This window comes from Tinamus guttatus, unplaced genomic scaffold (genome assembly GCF_059628265.1).
Source record: "Tinamus guttatus ecotype Peru unplaced genomic scaffold, ASM5962826v1 Tinamus_guttatus_pri_ptg000619l, whole genome shotgun sequence".
Taxonomy (NCBI): Eukaryota; Metazoa; Chordata; class Aves; order Tinamiformes; family Tinamidae; genus Tinamus; species Tinamus guttatus.
In genome coordinates this window covers 213,050-237,414 of record NW_028289153.1, presented here as the reverse complement: position 1 = coordinate 237,414, position 24,365 = coordinate 213,050, and the positions used below count along the sequence as shown (strand labels likewise).

General features: G+C 50.3%; 1 protein-coding gene across 1 annotated transcript in view; it reads right to left on the bottom strand.

The window, feature by feature from the left end:
- Positions 1-24,365, bottom strand: part of PPP6R2 (protein phosphatase 6 regulatory subunit 2) — a 69,786-nt gene that overhangs the window by 12,215 nt on the left and 33,206 nt on the right. Inside the window, exons 4-17 of the mRNA XM_088535224.1 lie at positions 19,969-20,155; positions 19,094-19,231; positions 13,531-13,596; positions 12,824-12,936; positions 10,312-10,425; positions 9,824-9,950; positions 9,195-9,347; positions 8,335-8,538; positions 7,770-7,834; positions 5,259-5,374; positions 4,270-4,355; positions 3,885-3,965; positions 2,983-3,080; positions 237-294 (exon numbers count right to left, since the gene is read on the bottom strand). Of these exons, the coding sequence (XP_088391350.1) occupies positions 237-294; positions 2,983-3,080; positions 3,885-3,965; positions 4,270-4,355; positions 5,259-5,374; positions 7,770-7,834; positions 8,335-8,538; positions 9,195-9,347; positions 9,824-9,950; positions 10,312-10,425; positions 12,824-12,936; positions 13,531-13,596; positions 19,094-19,231; positions 19,969-20,155 (1,606 nt within the window). The remainder of the gene's footprint in view (positions 1-236; positions 295-2,982; positions 3,081-3,884; positions 3,966-4,269; positions 4,356-5,258; positions 5,375-7,769; positions 7,835-8,334; positions 8,539-9,194; positions 9,348-9,823; positions 9,951-10,311; positions 10,426-12,823; positions 12,937-13,530; positions 13,597-19,093; positions 19,232-19,968; positions 20,156-24,365) is intronic.

Here is a 24,365-nt window from a genome sequence, read left to right as displayed (position 1 = left end):
AGAGAGAGAATAGTTTCCTCTAGTGTAAAGAGTAAAATTTTGGAAGACTCTGGCCAAAGCAATAAAATGCAGGGATACATTTAATGCTCTGAATTCTTTAACCGGACTCGGGCACCAGGGCCTCTTCTCATTTGCTAAATATTTGCTTTCTTTCAAAATGACTCCAGCTGATTCAAGCATTAGCTAACCTGATAGAATCCATCCTATTAAACAAATACCCCAAAATACCCACTTACACTGTCATCATCTGCATCTATATTGAAGTTTATCTCTGCAATCCTGTCGAAAGGAGCACTGCAAAAAGAAGGGAAAGAAGCTTCAGTGATGGCACGGAGTAACAAACAGCAATTTGCAGCCTCAACGCTAGCCCAAAGGACAGCTAACCGCAAGGCCTGCAGCTCCTGCATGTGTTCTCTGCACATTCACTGCTGTGCTCAGGGCAATGGTTTCCTCTCCTTCAAATGAAAGAGTGATCATTTCATATTTTTTAATATTTGAAAAAGGAGGATTTTCATTCCCACATTCAGTATCTTAAGATTTTTAGCATTATCTTATTGACAAGGGATTTTGAGCCTTCAAGGCAACCACAGCCAACAACTGGTTGTTATTTTGCAACTCTTACAGTACTCAGGCAATATACGGGCTATCTCCAGATTTTTCAGTGAGCCTCAACTCATAATTAATTAAACTCATAATTTATTAAAATAGAAAATAGAGGAAGTTGCATCTGAAATTCCATCCCTGCACTCAGCTACGAAATCCATTCAGTTCCTCAGAACGGGGCAGGATCCAGAGACAGCAATTCTGCATAGTGAGCAAATATCCTGGGGGGACAGAAATGGTCTGGGTTTTTTGGTGGTTTTTTGTTTGTTTTTCTTTTACATAATCACACTATCCCTAGGAAATCCTAGCGTGCATACTGGTTGCACAGCCCCTGACACGTTATTGACCTGCAATACCTGGAAAAACCACAAAATAACACCATTTCTCATCTGAATGAGATGTGAAAGAACAGAAAAAAGTTTTTCTGTTCTAAGAACAGCAGAGGGTGCTGCAGGGCAAAGAGCAGCAGCCACCAGCACCGTGTGGGCCAAGACACTATTTTCTCAATGAATCCAGAAACTCCTAACTTTGGAAAGAATTATTTTCCTTTAAGAAGACTGTTGAGTTAGCCAAAAAAAAAAAGAAAAAGAAAGTTATTATAAATCACCAGGACGTGAAGCACAATTAATACTCACAATATTCAAAATTGTATTTTTGTTTTCATTCGATGGAAAAAAAATGACCCAGACCCACTCTTAGGATGTTTTTAAGACACTCTGTTCTCTTTTCTGTCACCACACAGCTCACAAGCACGGCACACCTCCTTGTGCCACGGGCTTTCCTCACTTTCTTCCTCATTTTTCCTATGCACACTGGTGCATATATTCACATCCAGCAGCTTCTCGACAAGGTAACTCTTTCCTTTTATCTACATGCACACACAAGTTCAACATCTCATGTGATCTCGGAATGAGCTAAAATCCTATTTTTTCAATGTGTAGAACCAACTAATTCATACTCAGTTAAACTTTCCTGTTAGTCTGAAAGACAAAAACAAAACAAATAAATAAAACAAACCCAGGAAAGCTGGACCCCAGCATCTTCCTCCACATTGAAGTACAACCTTTGGTTAGATGGCAAACACTTCCGTTATCTTCTAGCACTCTAAGGGTTTTAAGACTCCCAGAGCTACCAAACAGGGAAGCCTTTAGGACAAGGCTACTTGGTTCGTGCTTGAAAGCATCTCTGAAGCAGCCGAACTATTTCCAAATTGTCATTTTATTCAGCGTGCTTCAGAGTGCAAGAGTTGCTAAATTATAGTCCAAGAGAAAAACAGCAAAAGGGTCTTCAATAAGTCAAATGTGGACCATTTTTGGCCCGTAACCAAAGAGTCAGAGCTATCTGGCATGTGGTTTTCTGGGCTAGAGATTCCTGTTTTAATCCGAACTGGAGGACAGAGCATCCTGGAGCCTTTGCACAGTGAACCCCAAGGTTTGGTGGCTTGTGAGTGTCATCCCTGAGGATGTAGATTAGAGCAGGTGTCACCAATCGGCTCTGTCACCCAAACGGGGTGCCAAACCCTCCTCTGCACTGTGACAAACTGCCACGAGAGGACAGAGAACAGGGCAAACAGGCAGCCAGGAACCACGGAGTGAGCAACATCCTGCTGACGGCAGAGGGAACACGGAACAGCTACGTCTGAACCACCACAGACAAGAGGATGTTCAGAGGCCTCACCATTCCCCTTGATCACAATTTCTGAGGTGAGATGAGGTCTAGTTTTAATTAGATTACAGCAGTTCTCCTACAAAAACAACATCACTTTTGCACACTGAATTCAGCAAGTTAGCTAACATTAAATCCACCCATATCTTCCCTCTTTTAACTATTATTTGGTCCAGGCTTATTTGTGTTTCCTTATTCATAAGATAGAAGGGTTGAATTTTCTGTGGACTTAATCAGAACATTATTCTCCACCTTTCCATTCCTAATTTAAGCAAGGACTTAACTGTATTGGAGAGAAGCTGTGATCTCTAGAAGTCCCTTCCCACCTTAAGCATTCTATGATTCTATGATTCTATGAAACTGTATAATTGCCTAGAGTTAGCTCTAATGCTTTGCACTCTGTACAAATGCATGTATTCCAGAATGTAGATTTGCATTTTTATTAAAAATGTTTCTCTTCAAAATGAAAGACTTCTCCTTGGTTCAACAGTTGCCGTAGAAGATCAGGTACATCATTCTGTTAAAAAATCACTGTGGAAAAAAAAAATCAGCTGCTTTTCATCACATTGATCAGCCTTTTTTCCTTTCTTTTTTCCCTCAAGCCAAAGGGGAGACACAACTTCATTTTACACCCGAACCACAAGAAGAAATATTATTTGCAAACAGTCTTAAAGGCTAAATATACAGCGTGCTCTTAAAGCTCTATAAACTTACTTGATATTATCGTCCTGGTCTGCAAACTCCTCATCATTAAAGCCAAACTGATCCACAAAGTTTGCTGTCATCTGCTGGATCTGGTATTCTGAGAAGGCCTGAATAATGGAACACAAAAAGTGCTATCATAAAGGTGTCCAAAAATATCCAATTTAGCTTTGTTGAAAACAGGTATTCTGAAGCGACATCAAAATCAGAGATAACTGAGGAACTCTGAGAATCACCTAGTCCAAACATCAGTTTCACGGCAGGACCAATCAGACCTCCACAAGTCTTGGACAGATGCTTCTCTGATCTGCTCTTAATTTTTTCCAATGAAAGTTGTGAAATTTTCCTAGAAAATAATTACTCTGCTTCACTGTTCTACTAAAATATCATTTTGTTTTTTCATTTGCTTCTTTTCCCCGATGTAACATGAAATCTGCTGTACTACAAGTTAGCCCCACTTTAGAGAGCAAAACGATATTTTTCACTTTCTCTATAGCCCTCCTTGCAGGATGAGGCGTAAGTCTCCAAATAACCCTTGTTTCTCTTAGCTAAATGGCCCAGGTTCTTCAGCTTTTCTCTGTGCGTGCTGTTCTCCAGCTCTGTCCACAGCTGCGTGCTGGCCAGGCAGAGCGGAGGAACCGCTCCGTGTGTTGCCGAACACGGCGCTTGTTCTCCCCCAACAGCTCCTGTCTCCTGACGGTGTTGCAGCTGCTGCCAGCATTATTGCACAGGCAAATTTTGGAGACGTTCTTGCGCTGTTGAGAGACTAGACTGGAGTCTCTACGTGAGGAGGCACACTGGAAACCACGACAATCAGCTGAGCACACGAAGAGTAAAGCCAGGAAGCTGACGGACAGAAGGAAGGATCAGGGGAGTCCGAGAAGCCCCCGGGAGCAGTGAAGCTGCTGGCTCACCTGCTGCAGGGAGAGTTCGTTGGGAAAAGCACTCTCGATGTCTTCATCCTCGCTGGAAGAGTGCAGATGATGGGTGCTCACCTGGAGGTACAAAACAAGGGAAAGCTGAGCAAGCTCCAGTATTTGCATTCCACACACACAGGCAAAGACCAAACTCCTCAGAGCCTGAAACCGTCCAGGTGAATAACACAGGAACATGGATTAGGGTTTACCAAAATGTACCAGAACTATTCTTCAAGAACTATTATGAAACACGTTATTTACTAACACTCTAAGCAAAACTAGGAAAAGACCATCAACACCACTATTTTCTATTAAGGAAAATTCAGAAAATAACAGGCCTGATGAGAAAAATCTGAAAAACACAAACTATCATTCTTCTCACCAAATCCACCGTATTCCTCCTGTTCGTTTCCGTCAGCGTCTCTTCTACAAAACTCTCCCATCTCCCTCTGCAATCCTCAGGTAGCTCTGGAACAGAAAGGTCACCATGAAAACGATCGCAGCTTGAGAACAGATCAATGTCAGTCTAGACAACCATTTAGCCCCACTGCGTTGGGAACAGCTTCATCAAGGACATTGGCTTGGGGACTATCTGCTCCTTAATGAACAGGGCTGAACTCCTCCTGCGTTACGTTTAACAGAACATTAACCAACACACTGAGCCTGCCTCAATATCTCAGCTGACTGCACTGGTTACTTGAAGTCTTTGGGCTGGCGCATTTACCTGCACATGAACCAAGCAACGCAGGTGATGAACGAATTACATTTTATCTGTGACTTTCTAAAAATGGCAAATTCTGCAGAAAAGGGAAAATCTTTCATTAGGCAACCCACTTACATTTGTGACTCTATTTTACCCTAATAGATGCCAAGAGAAAATCTTATGTCCTCTCACACAAAGCTTCTGTGAGATAAAACTGGTTGTCACTGTGCTCTGGGATCATTTATTTGTGTCTCATCCTCTCACACAGGTGTGACAACAAACAGTTATATGAGGCACCACTTATAAACACTAACCCAGAATGCTGTAAATAAACACTAGCGATGTAAATACAAATCCTGATTAAAAAAACAATGCATGCTTTAGGACAAAAAGGATAACATCAGCCTCTGGTTGCAAAAAAAATCCAAGTTCAACAGGACTTTGTGCTACAAAGACCAGCAGAATTTGGTTAAAACATGTCTTTAAGATAAGGGAATTTGTGATATTTAACCAGGAGTCATTTTCATTATAAAAGGAAGTCTCATGAAATATTAGGCATTGAACCTATTCCTAAAAGATCTGCAGAATTTAGTTAATCAAAAAAAAAAAAAAAAGTAGAGCAGGAGAGGAGCTGAATACCTTCGTAAACTCATATAAACAAAGTATACCTTTAATAAATTCACTAATTTGCGTCTGCATAGGGCCCTTCTCCATGTTCTGCACGACGGCGTTGGCTATCCGGGTGAGGTGGCCCATGTTGCCTCGCCGCATCCCTCCTTCGGCCCTGCGCACAGAGCGGAGCAGCAGCGTTAGGGGGGCAGCAGAGCGGCGGCGCCGGCGCGGCCAGGCCCGGGGTAGCTGCTCCCGAACGGTCCCTCCATCCCCGCCGTTCCACGACCCTCCGCCCCGCAGCACGGCGAGCAGCGGGATGCAGGAGGCGGGACGCAGCAGCGGGCCCTGCGGGTGGCCAGGGGCAGCTGCAGCAAACGGCCCCGCTGCGTTTCGCCCCGCGCCGGCTGCGAGGAGCCACTCAGCTAGGGATCCCCTACGAGTGCCTTAGATCTGGAGCTACGTGGGTACAGTCGAGGACTAGCATGGAAGTAAACAGCCCCGTTATCGTTTCCACTTAAAGAAGGCATAAAAAATCAACAAGAATGTAAACCACTGCTACTGAGAAAGCTAGAGTCTTACTTGCAATTGAAATCATAGAACCATAGAATCCCAGAATGGTGAAGGTTGGAAGGGACCTCTAGGGATCATCCAGTCCAACCCCTGCACACGCAGGGTCACCTAGAGCACGTGGCACAGGGCTGCGTCCAAGCGGGGTTGAAGATCTCCAGAGAAGGAGACTCCACAACCTCTCTGGGCAGCCAAATATTCAGCAGCTGAATATGAGTGGAGAAGAGAGTCCCAAAGACTGAAGTTTCATTCAGAAAGCATTACTGCTTGATGCAGCACAGGGAAATACAAGAGTGCCTCAACCACCAATGCAAGTGGTGGGTCAGAGGGGAAGCAAACCCTCCCAGACTGACCCCAGGAAGTTTCCTCCTAAGGTTCCCCGCTCCCTCGGGCAGACACCAGCAGGGCCAGCACACACCAGGGCCTCGCGCTTCCCTGCGGGGAGGGAAGGCAGCGAACCCGAGCGGAGCAGCACGAACCCAGGCTGTGCTGCGCTCGGCTCCGTCCTTCCCTCTGCTGCTCCGGGCACTCGTGTGAGATGCCACTGGCCAGCGGGTAGGAGGGTCGGAACGCGGCGAGTAGCGTGTGCCCCGCGGCAGAACACAGGGGACGGCTGAGGGCTTCCCTTGAGAGCGCGGCCACCGCCTCCTTCCCAGCTGTGCGTATCCCAGCAGACACCTGGAAAATCCAGGACGAGGGGTAATGGGCACAAGTTGAAGCCCAGGCAGCTCCATGTCCATGTGGGGAAGAACTTCCTTGGTGTGAGGGTGCCCGAGCCCTGGCACAGGCTGCCCAGAGAGGCTGTGGAGGCTCCTGCTCTGGAGACCTCCAACCCGCCTGGATGTCACCCTGTGCCCTGGGTGTCCCTGCTGGAGCCGGGGCTGGGCCGGGTGATCCCTGGAGGTCCCTGCCACCCTCAGCCGTTCTGGGATCGGTGACTCCTCCGGAAGAGCCAGTCCTGCCTGCGGGAGCTGCTGCCGGCCCCGGCCCTGGCGCGGGCCCTGCTCGACGCGCCGCACGCGGGGGCTCCGCACGCGGGGGCTCCGCGCGCAGCGGATGCGGCGGCAGCGGGGACGAGCTGCGGGCAGCTCTGCAAAGCGCCGCGAGGCCACGGTGACGGCCACGCTTCGGTCACTGAAAATTCTATCACCAGGCAGATCAAAAGGCGTGAAATAAAACAATACGGTGGTTACCCAGAGGATAAGCCCTTGTACTTACAAGGTCCCTTGTGAAAAACATACAGAATACCTAAAACCAAGAGAACTCAAAGAGAAATGCCATGTTCCAACAGGAAAATCTATTTCCAGAATTCTCTTTGCTGCTTTTTTAAATTCTCAACTTCTTCAATCTTTTACCCTGGGGCTCCTAGTTCCTCGCTCCATCTCCTCATTCAGGGCAACCTTCCTACAACCTCACACTTCTCAGAGCCACCATCCGAGACACCTCTCTGATAACCAAAATATACATATTTCTAGATATAAAAATTCTCTATTTGGAGACTGGACCTGCGTATGGCATAAAATATGTCTGAACTCTGGTTCTTATCTAATTAAAGTGAGAAAATTTTTACATAGGAACCATAATGTTTGTTACTTACAAAATGGTGCACAGAGCTGTGCAATGAAGTTACCAACAAAAATTGTTATCATCAGCCCAATAGATAAGTTAAAAAAAAAAAAAGGCTTGAGAGCAAGCCTGAAATATAGGCCTATGTTAAAATGCTATGTAAAATTTATTGAGAAAGCAAGAGAGAAGCTTACCGGGCATTTGAAACATAGAATTGAAACATTAAGTACATTATGGTTTTTTCCCATTTTGGGGAATTTTTTAATTATATGTCAGTTTGAAAAATTTGTTTTTTAACACACAAACAGTCCAAATTGCAAATCATTTTAGACACTTTTAAATTATAAATTAATCAAATAAATAAAAGGATATTTCAAGGAAATATTCAAAATCTGCAGCCCTAGAATATAGCATGCTGAACCCAAATCCCTTACTGTATTTTGTCGTTGGCTTCCCAGGCATCCAATATCCTTTGCACTAGGCAGCATTTCTGGAACAGCTAGAGAGAAGCAGAAGAGAGAGAAAGAACATTTCAGGGGTTTCCAAAGACAGATTCCCACCCTAAAGACCCATCCTGAGCTACGGTTACCCCTGATCATTCCTTCACTCCCACTGAACAAAACCTGAAGTTCAGCCCTTGAGCTGCCTCCCCAAAATCTTTCGCAGATGGTCCATGGAAAACACTAACACTTTCAAACACCCTTGGTCTGCTCGGGGGCTCTACAAGAGCCACAGTGCAAAACATGTTGTGATTTTACAAACACTATAAACACTTTTCATTGTGAGGTCCGCAATACAGGGATTATCCAGTCGCGGTTATTATGAGCCCTGGTCACGTGTTTCTTTTGTAATTGGATGAAAAAATCAAATGTACAAGAGCAAAAAGACTTCCACCCAGAACTGGAAGAACCAAGCAATGTCTCTGGACAGTTTCAGATAAATTCCGTTCTTCTGAACAGCTTGTCATACAATTTTCTCAAGTGACACAACCAGACTTACGTGAGTCACCATGATATTTTCGGGATTGTTTTCTGGAGTCTCCAGGCTCTCTGTGGCTGCATTTCCATTCACCACCTCTTCTTTGCCTTCTGCGTCGTTAGTAGTAGTTTTTCCCTCTTGTACAGAGTGTGAGAGAATAGCTGCTATGGACAATTCCACTTGGAAATGCAAAAAGTTATTCCACGTGTATTTAAAAAATAAGTCCTGAAACAAAATGAGAAGCAAAAAAAATATCCACTCTATGACACATCTTCCCATTTGTAACAATCAGATGAAATGAAACCACAGCCCCATTAACTGATTAATGAACGACTGCACTAAGACAATTTACCACATTGGTATGAGAGATGCACAGAGCTCACAGCACAGACACCTTAAACAAATATGTTACCTATTCTGTGGTTGTTTAGTTATATGAAGACTATTAACTAAATCATATACAAGTAGAGAAACAGTAATTTTTGGAACTGTGCTGATTATCGTGGCAGCTCTCAGGACCCGTCCTTGTTCACGGCTAGACAGGAGGATCTGCACTCAGTATTGTAAGACCTGTCTCCACAACACATCCCAGTGCCCCCGAGAGCGCGCTCAACAACAAGACCCCTTTGCATGCACACGACTAAGCTACTGGAACAATAAATTTGAAGCATGAGCTTCATTTCAACACACTAAGCAACTGTAATTGTTCCACAGAAGCTATTTTGAGACTGGATGTTCCTACTTCCAGCATTTTAGGGAAATAATTAGGTGCTGGCACACATGAAACGTACTCCTTTGCACGGAAAAGATAAAGGAAAAGCCAACAATTCCCGGTTTACAGTTATCCCCCCTTTCACCGTATCTCGCACTATGTTACTCACAAGTAATAAGTTCATGGTACTGAGTCTGCATAGTTCCTGATTAATACTGGGAGTGTTTGTGTGGAGCAGAGCAGCTATCAGCCGAGATCCGTGCAGACGCGCGTTCCCCAGCGGCTCCTCCAAGACCCCGATCGTGGTCAGGATTGCTGTTTTCTGCAGGGAAACAGAGCGCGAGGCCTCAGCAAGCTCCACAGTGCCATGGGAGCAGCTGGACAAGCCGAGCTCCCTCGCACCGCCGCTCCCGGCAGGCAACCCCGGCGCTCCCGCTCCAGGGAGACGAGCCCAACACGGCTACAACGGGCCGGAATTCCAGCACTGAAGATCGAAGGGAGATCCCCGCTGGGCCTGGCTAGAGGTTCCTGTTGCTTCCTTCCCCGGGCGGCCTTGCACAAGCTGTACTGGCTTCTCACGCAGGATGCGCCTGCTCCCACGTCCTCCTGCTTGGTTCCTAAGCCCTTGATTCACAGACACTAAGCAATGACTTTTCTTCATGGATACAAACTAGAGTTTGCCCGCTCCAGCACACAGCGCTTTCAGGAAATACCCAGGAACCCTCCGCAGAAAGAAGGGGAAGGCTTGGGGGCAGCTCAGCAGCCCTTCCGCTCCTGGAAAAGGTGGAGATGCTTTACCTTGGGAGGGCTGAGCAGCAGCTGGTGGAAATCCTTTAGCCTTGGTTCAATACCATATAAAATGCTGCTATTGACAGTGTAAGACCTTTCAAATCCCTGAGTGTATGAGTCCATCAGTCCTTCCACCCTGCAAAGAAGAAAAGCACAACAGTCCAGGTCTGACAAAATCTGAAATTTTTACCCACTCGCACTGTTTACGTTGGTCATTTTCGCTTGAAAAATAACCGGGAATATAAAAAATAATCATTTACAGACACTAGATACATTTACGTAAGTATTATATTGTTTACAAGATTATATTTACATAATCAAAACAGGGAATAAGATAGAGGGGAAACACAGAACAAACTGCTTGCACAGCTGACTGAAAATCGCAGAGACTTTACTGAAGCTCCTTGGGGCTTTTAAGGCTTCACAAATAGCCAAGGAGCAAGTTGCACCAGTGAGTGTTCGTGTTCCTGAAAGTGTTCCTGCTAGGGAAGACTCACCCAGAGCGCCGCGTTTCCAGCAGTGTTAAAAGAACCTGTGTTCCATTCACTATGCAATTTTCAGTCTGTTCTCCATCAAACATGTTCTTCAGGAGCTGCTCCACACATTCCTGCCTATTGATCCACACAGACACACAGAATTAGAAAGGTTTTGCATTTAATCACAGAAAAAAATCTTTCCTGGTGAAAATAAAGGCTGCATTTTTCCCCTCCTCTCCCGAAAGTCTCATATGACAAGAATGGAGCTACCTCAGGATAGGAACCTGCTTATTCATCGCTAAGGCAATATTGGGTTACAAACACACAGACTCTGACCAAGAAATGATTCTCTCCCATCTACAGGATGTGCCTCTTTAGTAGGGATTGGAAGGCAATGGGAGTGTTAACTTGGCCTAGTCAATTTTTTTAAAGGCAATATGAAGCTATCAACTCATAATCCAAAACTATCCGTCAGGGTCTCAGGAAAAAAAGTAACCAATGTAAGCTGAGCCTTATCTTTGCCACCATTATAAACCCCAGGACCTAGACGCAGGAGCAAATCAATGTGAATTGTAAATAATGTGTGTGTTTTCTGTAGTCCTGGAAAAGTTTTAATCCATTCACCATCAATTTGAGGCTTCACCAAGACCAGATGCCCTCCCAGCACTGATAATTTGGGCAGGGGAGGGATGACCAAGGGAAGTTTTGAAGACCAACAGTCTCAGAACAAATAATGATCCCGGGCCTTCCTTAGCATTAAAGATAGTTCTGACACTCAGAGCCTCAGAAGTTATGAATAAACGGCACCAAGGCTGTTTTTTCCCCTGGAATCTGCTCTGGGGGTGCGGTGCGCATCGGCCTGTCCCGCAGCAGAGCCCGGTGCCCGCTCCGCATCCGGGCTGCTCCGCGCCGGCTCCGCAGCCGCGGCCGAACGCCCGGGAGGGCCCCTCTCACCTGCTGACACCACGTGGGCAGCTACAAAAAACACTGCTCAGGTCAGAGACTTGCACTACGTTCCCATTGAAACAACCTCATTTATACAGGTATAAATAAAATATGAGCTAAAACGTGAAAGCACATAAATAAAAGAGGAGATTAAATTATTTTAATAAACAGCATCTAACTATAGATGGTCAGCTAAAGGGCAGCGTCAGGAAAAAAGAGTAGCCTGCAGTGACTAACCAACCTCACTATGTGCACAAGCTAATCTGTGAAACTGCTGTAGATGGTTTGGGCAGTCACCAAAAACCAAGACGTGACATTAACTCCGTAAGCCTGGTCTGGCTCCTTCCTGCAGCACGTACTGGGCATTAACTCGGGATTCACAGACCAAAATGTTGATTAAAAAAAAAAATCAAAGCAGTTTAGCAGTACTGCCCAGAAGAACCGAGTGAGAAAGGCAAGGAGATGGGCAACACCTACAGATCACAGAGAGATCGGTAGTACAAGAAACCACTTTTGTTCCAAATAGTCTTTCTTATCAACAGTGAAGTGATATATCAACTTTTAGACTGCTGCTTGGAAGCACCACAACAGAAGTTTTATTTATTCTATGGATGTTACAGGTAGTGGCTAGGAAGTGAACACAGTGGAAGCTGGGGAAGGCTGGAAGGGGACGGAAGCAGAGGGAGGAAGAAGCTGAAGAGCAGAAAGACATGAGTGAAATGTGAAAGCTGCACTCCGTGGAGCTCTGCTGAGGACGCTGAACTCATAGCACCAGTGTCCGGCGGCTCTCATCCCAGGGACACGGTGCCCACGCTCGGACACGGCACAAAGCAGCAGCCAGGTGACACGAATCGAGGGAGTTCTGTGTTAACAAACCACCCAGAAGAGGAAGGCTGGGCCCTCTATAGAGACACAGGCTGTAACGGTCATTTCACCTGCTGCATGTCTTGTCTTTTACCCTTTTTCTGTCAAAAGACTGCTAAGGCCTAAAGGAACATTTTTGGTTTTAATTTCGCATTGACTCTTTGGTCAGTGCTTTTAAGTATGAGGCGAATAAACAAAGTGGAAACATGATAAAGTAATTTGAATTACAGAGAAAAATGAAATAATGCCAGGGGAACAGAGTAAATGTGAAAAATCACCATTTTCTGGTGTACACTATTTCACTTTATTTGGGAAGTAAATCCTAACTTAAAATGAAAACTTAAGAGTAAAAACTCTAAATGAAAGAAGCCATTGAGAGATTCAGTGCACGTTGTCTGGATGTGCACGAGCAGGTTCTCAGAGCAAGAACGGGGCAGCTGCAGCTGGGGTCACGGGCACAGTGTTACCTGTGCAGAGCGTGCACTAGTACCATTTTCTTGCTAGATTAAGTCTAGCAACGTGCACAGCTCCTGTTCCAGGGCCCATCTCACAAGGAGCAGCACCTGCCACCCACTCCAAGGCCCAGAGCGGGTCTATAAAGAGCTCTGCTCCCTCAAGAAGAGGCCACGACAACCGTTTACTGGTCTGTGTGTACAGAGGTGCCAGCGAACGCCCAAGGCAGCAGCCGGCGCCGCCGCTGCGCCCCGCGCCGCACGGTACGTACGATTCCAGTGCCGTGAGAAGGGGGTCGGGCTCGGGGGCCTCCTGGAGCTGGCTGCTCTGGTCTCTGCTCAGCCTGATGATATCGCACAGGGTCTGCGACGCGTTCGACTGCCTCTGCAAGGAGCACAAGGAGCACAAGGAGCGTCAGCGCCGGCGCAGCGCGGCGGGCAGCGGCCAAGGGCACCCGCAGCCACGCGCTGCCCCGCTCCGCGCTAATCATTCCTATGCTCCCAATAATTCACATCACGGTAACAATTAACAGAGCCTCAAATCAAAGAGAAAGTCTTCCTGAATTCTCAACTAAATAAAGATACAACAAATAAAGATTGCAGAAAGTGGAGGTTTTTTTTTTTTTAACTTTCTGCACAAGTGCGTTCACTTGTGAATTAAAAATACAAGTATTTCACTCTTCCTTATTGCTACTGAGGAGGTCCTGCCCATGAATAAAAACAAATTGTTTGATATAACTACTTAGAATTTAATCATCGTTTTATCATTAAACTTAAAAATGAACTAAGAAATTGATAGTAAAATGAATCAAAGAGACATCAAAAATAAAGCAAAACATTAGCAACCAAATGACAGAATGTCCATACAGATCATCCCTCCCTATCACCCTCCCCAAGTCGCTCTGGTAGTTGTTATTCAGAAAGATTCTCCTGCCCTGACGCTGCCCACGAGCAGAGCGCTCCGCTTTGTCATACTCACGTCCTCATCCTGGCTCGAATGGATCAGCTCCACAAGCCTCTGGATAATTTTTGCCTCGTTAAGCCACTGGAGGGAAAAGAAAGGAAAGGGAAGGAAAATCCTTGGGTTATATCACCGAACTCAAACCGGGGACCTTTGGGAAGTTTTACATAACACCAGCGTTTCAAGAGGGGAAGTTCCTTTCCCTCGATTTCACGACAGAAGTTTCAGGCAGACACAGGTGTGTTTTGACTTGCATTGGGAAGTGCAGCACGCTCAGGAACATGAGGACTCGGAAACCTTTGGAAAACAGACGAGATACGGACGCTATCCGTCCCGAGCAGCAGGGCTACCCGCGCGTGTTCCTTCTGTCACCGCCCGTGCGTAGAGCCCTGGGTTAGACTCTCCGGTGACAGGAGCGCTCTGGTCTCCTCGGCCCCTTCAGGCCTTCCCTCCACGCGCGGTGCCGCCTCCCCGGCCTCCGCTCGCCACCGCGTCCCCGTCCCAGCCCCGGCCCCGCTCCCCTCTCAACACGACCCTTGCAGGGCTCCAGCTCCTCATCCGGAGCAAGCGGCAGGACGTCCAACGTCCCGCGACGGCGCCTGCCCTCGACGGGGCTGCCAAACCCCGTCCCAAGGGACAGCGTTCTGCAAGTTTCTGTGATGATCTTCTACCACGGTTCAGCTGAGGCATGGGGAAAATTAATGGAAGTTTCCTGCCTTCCACCACTGCTTTGTAAGAAGGTCTGGTCTCTTTTCACTGGTGGCCATCGACACAACTAGAGGAAACGGCCCCAAACTGAAGCACCAAAAGTTCCACAGGAACTTAAGGAAAAATTCCTTCCCAGTGAGGGTGCCAGAGCCCTGGAACAGGCTGCCCAGAGAGGTTGTGGAGTCTCCTTCTCTGGAGATCTTCAACCCGCTTGGACGCAGTCCTGTGCCACGTGCTCTAGGTGACCCTGCGTGTGCAGGGGTTGGACTGGGTGATCCCTGGAGGTCCCTTCCCACCTTCAGCATTCTATGATTCTGTGATTCTAAGGCTCTACGTGGATCTTCTCCCTGTGAACGCTCATTTTTATGTACATGATTAACTGGAGTCTTTATGCTGCCTCTTTCCTAACTTTGCTCTAATAGCCCTCCTACAGATATCACCCTGTCCAATCTCTTCACCATCTTGTCTCTTCCGGTTCTTCCACTGGTTTCTAATTTTCCGGAATCAAAATTAAATTTCTGAGTCACCTTCTCAGGTCCTTGAAAGTGCGGCTGATCCCTACTCCTTCTGTGGCAACTCATTGGTCTTACCACTTCCTAGCCACTAAAAGAGCCCCAATCCATCACTATTTGTTTGCTTATTCTACAAGAATCTGTTGTCCTTTCCACGTATTTGGGTAAGACTACGGAAATCCCTGCGCTAGTCAAATCTGGCCCTCGGAGAGGGTTTCTTTAACAGGGAGAGCGAAGCCCTGGCACACAGGTCACCGGACTGGCACGGGGCTGGTGGGCTCCATACCGCGGAGGCCTCCTGGTTGCAAGCTTGGTGCCTTGTGCCCTTCAACAGGGTGTCCAGAGAGAGCCCCATCCACCCGGGACAGGAGGTTCCTCCTCAGCCCGGGACAGACGCGTCCCCCCTGCTGCTACGGGAACCGGAGCGGCCACCGGAGCGGTGCAACCGGCTCTGCAAGGCAACGAGGTCCCGGAGCCTCCGGGCTCGAGCGGGAGAACAGGGCAGCTCTGCTGCGAGGGGGTCGCGGAGCCGCAACGAGACTCGTGTCACCAAGGGGAGCAGCAGCAGGGACCGCAATGAGACCCGTGTCACCAAGGGGAGCAGCAGCAGGAACCGCAATGAGACCCGTGTCACCAAGGGGAGCAGCAGCAGGAACCGCAATGAGACCCGTGTCACTACGGAGAGCAGCAGCAGGGACCACAATGAGACCCGTGTCACCAAGGGGAGCAGCAGCAGGAACCGCAATGAGACCCGTGTCACCAAGGGGAGCAGCGGCAGGAACCGCAATGAGACCCGTGTCACCAAGGGGAGCAGCAGCAGGAGCCGCAACGAGACTCGTGTCACTAAGGACAGCAGCAGGAACCGCAATGAGACCCATGTCACTACGGAGAGCAGCGGCAGGAACCGCAACGAGACCCGTGTCACCAAGGGGAGCAGCAGCAGGAATGTGCACGAGGGATGCCCAGAGCAACTGCTTCACATAAGCACCGAACGCTGCAACAAGCAGCACGTCAAAACCCCAAGTGCGGAGGAGCAACGCTCGGATGTGAAACGGTCTCATAATAATTCTGTCCTTTTGGGATTTCTCTATGCGAGATTTTACACTGATAACATGCATACAGAGCACAGACTTATTGATGCCATTTATGTGCCCTGATTTTAAAAATGCTTCAAGCAGCAACCTACATTTCAGCTTTCTTGCTGTACAGCAAGTAAATTATTTAAGGTCAATATTATTTCTTTCCCAGAGACACTTTGGGATCAAAAGAGAGGGATCAAAGAGGGGAAAAGGGGCTGCCATCTACGTGCACAACTAAGATTTGTCCAAGTGTATGAGAAGGCAAATGACAAAGACAAGTCTCCTTGAGGCACCTCCGCAGAGGCTTCTGGTGAAGACTCCTCTGGTGTTTCCAATGCCAAGAGTGCAGAAGGAGAAGAGGGAAGGGAGGGATGATCATCCATTTCTCTTCTTTCTCCTCCCTTAGCACCGTGCAGAGCACGAGAAAACCAAGGCAAGGAAGGGATCTGGCTGAAAACAACCTGTCGGAAAGGGTGATGGAGAGGAGGTGTTTCCAGCTGGATCGATTCCCCAGCCCGTTTCACCTTCCGACCACGCGAACGCTCCGGCTGGCAAAGACGCAAAGGGGCTGGATGAGCGGAATGGACACGAGCGGGAAGGGAAGCAGGACTGGCTGTGCCCAGCGGGAGAGCGCGCGGCCCGACTGAGCCACCGCTCCTCGCACCGGCGCCAAACCCTGCGCCGGGGCCGCCAGGAACCATCCACCTGCGGCAACACCAGCGGAGCGAGAGGGGCTGGGAGAACCTGGGGGAAGCCGGGAGAGCCTGGAGAGCCCGGAGCGAGAAGGGAGCTAGGAGAGCTGGGAACGAGGGGAGCTGAGAGAGCCCGGAGCGAGACGGGAGCCGGGAGAGCCTGGGAGGAGCTGGGAGAGCCCGGAGCAAAGCGGGAGCTGGGAGAGCCGGGAATGAGGGGAGCCAGGAGAGCCCAGAGTGAGGGGGGAGCCGGGAGAGCCTGGAGGGAGCCGGGAGAACCCGGAGCGAGAGGGGAGTCGGGAGAGCTGGGAACAAGGGGAGCTGGGAGAGCCCAGAGCGACAGAGGCTGGGAAAGCCCAGGGGGACCTGGGAGAGCCCGGAGCGAGAGGGGAGCCGGCAGAGCCTGGGAGGAGCTGGGAGAGCCCGTAGCGAGAGGGGAGCTGGGAGAGCCTCGGGGGAGCCGGGAGAGCCCAGAGTGAAGTGGGAGCCGGGAGAACTGGGAACGAGGGGAGCCAGGAGAGCCCAGCGCAAGAGAGGAGCCGGGAGAGCCTGGGGGGACCTGGGAGAGCCCGGAGCGAGAGGGGAGCTTGGAGAGCCTAGAGTGAGGGGGAAGCTGGGAGAGCCAGGAGAGGGGAACTGGGAGAGCCTGGAGCGAGGGGGCTGTGAGGACTTGGGCCGCTCTTTCCGGCTCTCTTCCGCAGGAGCCGGCCCAGGGAACGCTGCTCCTGCACTGCCTCCGCGCCGGCGCGTGCGAGACCCGCCGGAACGGGGACGGCAACGGCCGCTGCCGCGTGACCGTCGGGGACTTGTGGGTCAAGGGGACGACGTGAGCAGCAAATCCCGACTGAGAGCTGCTGGGACACTTGTTGTGCGGAGCGTAACTTTGTGTAATTTAACACATCCTCCTCATAGCTCTGCCACTGTAAAGCGCTGCCTTTCGAGGCACTAAAAAGCGCAGAGCAGAGCGCCCGGCAGCAGCACCTCCAGAAAGGGACCTTGCTCAGCCCTGCGTGACGCTCCTGGACAGCGGCGCTGCCCAGCCGGGATCAGGGCTCCGCAGCTTCATTCGCACACAGGAATTCCCAGCTTTCTGCTGGGAAAAACGGAAAGGAGAAAGCATTGAGTTTTTCACGTGACATTCCCATCTTAGGAAGAGGCTAGAGCGTAACCTGAAGACCTGGACCCATGTCAGAGCTCCTTACACAAAATCCATAGATGTGCATCGGGATTAGGGAACCCTTCAAATCCCAAATTTAACGGCCGTCACTGTGTCACACAATTAACAGCTCAACGTGCTTTGGGGCTGCTAATCATTCACACCCACTCCAGTACTACCTGCTCAACACTATTTTCCCCTTATGTGCTGGAAAGTTCACAAATAAACTTTTATTTCTAATATCTAGCAAAAATAAAGACTGCACATTTGCTTTTCTGGGAATTTACGTTTCTGGCTTTATCAAATACTTTCCATCCAGATCTAACAATTTATGGATGGTTGATAGAATACAGAAGGGAAGAAGGAGGCTACCCAGCTAAAGAATTGTTTTAACATCACAGCTGCACTTATCTTGGTAGTTTAATGTGAGTATCTCCAAGGATGGAGACCAATCTGCTCCCCCTTTACGCCTGGCCACCCGCAGGTGGGAATCTCTCTGCTGTCTAGCCGGAATTGCCTTTGCTGCTGCTTGTGCTCGTTGCCTCTCGTGCCGGCGGGCGCAGGGCTGAGCAGAGCGTCTCCATCTCCTCCGCCCACCAGGGAGCTGCAGCGGGGCCTCCCCTTGGCCCCCGCGCAGTGCTCAGCGCAGTGAGTCTGCTGTTCAGGGGAGGGAAAATACCCAGGCACAGGCTGATCCTCTCGGAGTCGTGTGTGCACTCACCACGAACACAAGGCTTCGTGTTTTAACCCTCTGCAAAGAGCTTCGCCTGCAGGGCTGTGCCTTGCTCAATGCTCTGCACACAGACGGCTCGGGCAGCAAAGCTTGTCCCACACGCAGCTCCCGCTGCGGCTTCCGTGGCTCAAGCGCGGTCTTCCATATGGCACACTGTCCCCTGCACCTCCCAAAGCCAAAGCAGCTTTTTTTACACCCAGTCCTGCACATCCCTCCTGTCCACAACAAGAGGGATGAGGCAGCCCCACCCAGGCGGGCTATGAAGGGAAAAAAACTTGTCCCACCTGTGGAGCAAACCAGGTATCCCAGGAGCTGTTTTACAGGACGGGGGAGGAAGCGGCACGGCGCACCGGCTCCAAACACCACATACCCACCTGACCGTGGCTGGGAACTGAACAAATTGCTGCTCGTTTTACCTCATCAAAACACCGCAGCAAAACGTTTAGGGTTCCTCTTGGTTGCTGCAGAGGAAACGAGCTGGCAGGAGCCTCAGGACACAACCTGCTGCTGCAGCGGCCGGTTCTGCTGCGCAGGGCAGGCTCGCGCAGCCCAGCAGCTCACGTGGGCGCTCAGCGCTAGCAAAAATCATCCTCAGAACAGGGGATGCGCTCTCGTAATAAACAAATACAACTCCGTCCCTTAGGAAACAAACAAGCCCCCTTGCTCCCCATCTTTAAAGAAAAAAAGAGGTAAATTCTCACATTTAATACTTCTTGCCGTAGAGTGGCTGGCTCCACGCAGCTGATCAGACGAAGCAGGAGGTCCATCATCGCTGATGTATCTATATGCTTTAGCACCAGGCTAATAAACTGGTCTTTTTTCCTTAAAAAGGCGATCACCTAAACATAAAAACATCATCAACAGTTGCTGGTACAATATGTGGACGTGACAGCACAGAACTTTCTACGCTCATGTTCTTGTTCTAACCAATAAATCCTCATGCAGAATGGCTATGAGGTTGATGAATTCTTCTTCAGAGAACAAAAAGAAGGGAAAACCCTCTCATTTCAAAGAAATACTAAACCAAATCTTTTTAGGTATCTTTTTCCTCTATGCCAGAAAGAAACCAAGCCCACAGGAACAAGAATATCAAAGACACTAATGAGGCAGAATAGGTTTTCATTCCACTAAGGCTCTCTGATAAACCTTTCACATGCTTCACTTTAAAAATTAAGCTTATATTGGAATGCATGTATTCCTAGAAAATGTTTCCAACTTTCCTTTTATAGGCACGAGACTGAGACATTACTTACGTAACAAGAAACTGCTGGGCAATGACCAAAGGATGTTATCAATATGCATTAATACAAATAATTAGCAGAGGAATATCCCAACCTATGGCAGTTCTGAAACAAATCTACACAGAGGCGGTGAGCGAGCCAGCAATTCACTCTAACCACGAGTCTGGAGAGCCTTGCAAAGCCAACACTTCCTTCCCACCCCAAGGAGAAGAGCTGTTTGTCAACTCTTCCAGTTCCAAACCTCACAACGACATTATCAGGACACCACCGATACTGCAAGACACCATAAACAACATTGCTGGGTTCACCTATGCCAGGGCAAATACCCCACGAACCTGCTCCGTTTTCCTTGCAATGAGATTCCCGATGGTCTTGCTGAAGAAGCTGGCGAGCAGGGGGTTGAGCGGGGGCTCGTGATCCAGGAAGTCGTAGAGGATGTTGAGCAAAGTCTCATCCCCTCCCAGCTTGTCGTTGATCTGCGGCACGTCCGAGGTGAGCAGCTCGCAGGCCGTGTTCGGGTACCTGCGAGGACGGAGCCAGAACAGGGGGATGAGAAAAACAATAAAGCGAGGAGGAGGATGATCTGCCTTCCTGGAGAGAGGGAAGAAACCACCGAGAACAAGGGGCAGCTACAGCAAAGGCTCATTTGAAGGACGTGCTACACCCCGTGGCACATCGTGGGTTTGTTTCTCAGTCACTGCAATAACCACTTCAGCTGTCTTCACACCACACTTAGTTCTGACTTTTGAAAAATGCCAGTTTCAAAAAGAGCTTAACAGGTTTCGACGCACTCAAAAAGGTCTTCAAATAATTTAACCTGTAAAACTAAAATTAATATAAAATGTAAAAGTCGGGTTGAACAATGCATATCTCTTCAGTTTTCTGAAAAATTCTTTCCATCGCTGAAGCAGAAACAAAAACATCAATCACAGAGAGCACGAGGAGGAGAGCGGCCCTGCGAGCACCGGCCTAGCGCAGGGCCCAGCACGGCCGCGCGGCCCGGCCCCTCGCCAACGCTCACGCAGCAGCAAAAGCAACGGTTTATTTTTCCTAGGAGCTATTACTGATTCTCGTTTGGATGTTTTGTTCACTGAAACCAGGACGTGAAATGAAATCTGGCAGCTGAGCAGATCTCTGGTTTTTGGCTTTGCTTCTTGCTCTTCCATGTGCTGCTTTTAGAAACAGGCCCCATTCCCCATCAGGAGAGGTGACAATCACGTGTTTATGATTAACACCACGTTTATAACCTCGGAACAGGCTGCCCAGAGAGGTTGTGGAGTCTCCTTCTCTGGAGATCTTCAAACCCGCTTGGACGCAGTCCTGTGCCACGTGCTCTAGGTGACCCTGCGTGTGCAGGGGTGGGACTGGATGATCCCTAGAGGTCCTTTCCCACCTTCACCTTTCTGGGATTTGGGATTCCATGATAACTAGACGCAGGCTCAAGGTCGTGCGGGTCGCCGCAGCGGGGAGCGGTGCCCGTCGGGACCCAGGAAGCCTCCCGTGCAGGTGCTTCGTTAAATGAACGTCTTTGTTAAGATCCCAGCCCAGAGCAGGCACGAGAGCCGCCTTTGGGGAGCCCCAGGGCCCCAGGCAAGGCCCCATGGAGGCTCTCGGGGCCAGGAACGTCGCCCGTTGGGGCTGGAATTGCACCTGGCCCTGAACCGTAAGGCCGTTTTCATAATTTCAGGATATATGTGTGTATATATATATATATGTATATATACTTCTGGAGGCAAAGACAGCTGGGGGTTATTTTTAAACCCTGCCTCGCTCCGTTAACGGCGCGGGGCCGTGCCGGGCGGCGCGCGCAGCGAGGCCGGTCTGAGCGCGCCGGATCGCGAGGCCGCGGGGACCCCGAGCGCCACGCGGCCGCCCGGAACACCCGGAACACGGGAGCAGAGCAGAGGGGCCAGCCCTGCTCCCCAAAGCACAAAGCGAACGCACCGCGTATGTCACAAAGACGCAGTGACATTAACGGGGTGCAAGGAACCGCAGAGCGGCTGCTGGGCCCGACCCGACACCTTCTCCCCACGTCACCCCCCGCAGCCAGGGCCGGCTGTGTCCGCTGGGAAGCGTCCGGCACGCAGGGAGTGCCCGTGGGGATGGAATTCCTGCAGAGGGGCCTGCGGGCACAGCCCAGGCCTTGGGCTCATGCAGGGACACACAGATCACTGGAAATTGTAGGAAGCGGAGCGAGAGGAAAAATGCTACAAACGTGTAAATTGATGGGATGCTCCTACCCTCAGGAACGGTCAGAATGCCCTCAAAAAAAAAAAAAAAAAAAAAACCCTTCTCACTTTAAGCCCTTATTCTTTACCATTCTGCACGGTCCCTGAAAAGGGAAACGCTTCTTCCCGTGGCAGCGAATACGGACGGGAACCGCGTTGGAGCCCTGGGCTGGGCTCGGAGCAGACGCTCCCGCTGCTCCCGCTGCCTCGGCCTCCCGTTTTACTGCTCGGCCACCCAACACAGTCAAATCTTGCACTGATTCTTCGAGCTAACCTTAATATTTTTCCTTACAAATTCTCTGCATTTGTAACTCATCCTCCCTCTTACTTAAGGCATGGATATACCAAACAGCACGGGACTCTGAGCAGTTAGTGCAGACCCAGAAAGCTGAAACTGGACATTTTTCCCTTGCCTTTATTTCTCCTTAAACAGTTATTCGTCAAGGCCAGGACCCATTCTCACCCCGTGGCAGCTTCCTTGCAGGAGTCCTTGAGATGAGGTTTTTTCCAGAGCTTTTTGGAAACGTCCTCGCGGCGCGTGGGGGTGTCACCACTGCCCACCCATTCGCTGACGCCCTCGAACAGCCCGTGGAGCCCTGCGAGCTCCACGTCCCTCCACAGAAGCTTCCAATGGCAAAGAGCCCACATCCGGCAATGTGGCTATAAATGACATTTTCGGAGCACCCCGGGTCCCTCCGCAGGGGCTGCTGTCCCATCTGCTGCTTCCCCTGCCCTGCTAACGGCGCTGGACACGCTCAGCCAACGCGGCCAGCAGCGGAGCAATTCCCTCCTTGGAGCCTTCAAATCGCTTAGGCAAACACCACCGGGGCCTGGCGACTACTCCAGTGCTGCTCTTCCAAAGGCACAGCCACCAACGGCTGTGGATAGTTCCTGGGAGGAAGCCTCCCCTCGGGAATCTCCCGAAAGGCCCCGCAGCGGGTGCTGCCGCCCGGAGTTCACGGAGATCTTCCGCTCTGCTCCCGTTTCCTCTGGTTACCTGCGCTCCGTGCTCTCTGCATCACGTGTGCACGGGTGCAGAGGAGAGGCAGGTTGTCTGTAGCTAAAGCACTTTGCCCACCCCTGGGATTTCCTCCCAACCTGCTGCACCTTCCTTCTCCTCACCTCAACACAACTCCACCTTTACCAGCAACTGGCGATTTGTTTCTAACAAAGCCAAGTTCTCTACTTTGCAATATTCTCCACACTTCTTAGTATTGCTCTGCATTTATCATGAGCCACCAAAATGTTTCCAGGCCAACTACAAGCTTTTTCTATCCTGTTACGATACCCTTTTCTTCTCAAATAACCTCCTCATACTTACGTATTTCTGTATCTTAAAGCTAAAAAACCACAACAGCCCCATGATGGTTTCTGCTATCAGCAGAAGAGCCCCATGCTATTCCTGCCCTTTTTGCTCCTGCAGGGATGTTACATTTGGGTGCGGTGGTCGCTCTCCCAAGGCCATCCCCAGCATTCCCATGCTGGCAGCGTTGCTATTCCTCTCCTCGCTGTTTCGGGATCCTATTTGTGATCGCCCACTCCACCTCCAACCCCGCAGGAGCCTGAGGCCTCCCGCTGCTCCCGCGCATCCTCCCGCGAGTTTCCCCCGTGCCCCAGTTTAAAACTTGTTACAATCCTTTTTAATCTTAAGGGGCCCAAACTGGATTTCAATTAGATTTAGGCAGAGTCTGTTCTTCCTCTCTAAATTTGATTTCAAAAGCTTCGCAGATTCCTAAAAGCTTAAATCCCTTTTCTGCTGTCTCACCACGCGGCTCTGCTGGGTCTGCGCGGTGCTGGGAGCATTTCCAGAAGGGCCCTTGCCCAGAGCAGCTCTGCGTGGCCCTGCAAACACGTCCCCGCGCGGCCCTCGCTGCCACCAGCCCCACTGATCCCTGCGCTGCTCCATCCCACGTCCCTGCGCTCCACCCGCATTCCAGAGGGGCTCCCTCAGGAGCTGCCTTAGAGGAAGGAGAAGAGGCACCGTGACCGTCCGACGGCGCTCCGCAAACGGCAGCGCTCCGCTCCCTGCGGCGGGCGGCCTCCCACCGCGCTCCCCGTGCGGGGATGCGGCACCGGAGCCGGGTCTCCCACCGTGCTCCCTGTGCGGGGATGCGGCTCCGGAGCCGGGTCTCCCACCGCGCTCCCCGTGCGGGGATGCGGCACCGGAGCCGGGTCTCCCACTGCACCGCTCCCTGCGCCGTGCTGCTGCCGGGATGCGGCACCGGAGCCAGGTCTCCCGCCACGCTCCCCCATGCTGCGCTGCCACCGGGATGCGGCGCGGGTGCCGGTTCTCCCGCCGCGCTCCCTGCACTGTACCACTGGGATGCGGCACTGCAACCAGTTCTCCTGCCGCGCTCCCCCAAGCCACGCTGCTGCCAGGATGTGGCTCCGGAGCCAGGTCTCCCGCCATGCTCCCAGGTGTCCCTCCCTGGTGCCGGGCTGGCCTCACACCGCGCACAGCCCCGCGCCCGGCCGAGAGGACCGCACCGGCACGCGGGCACCCG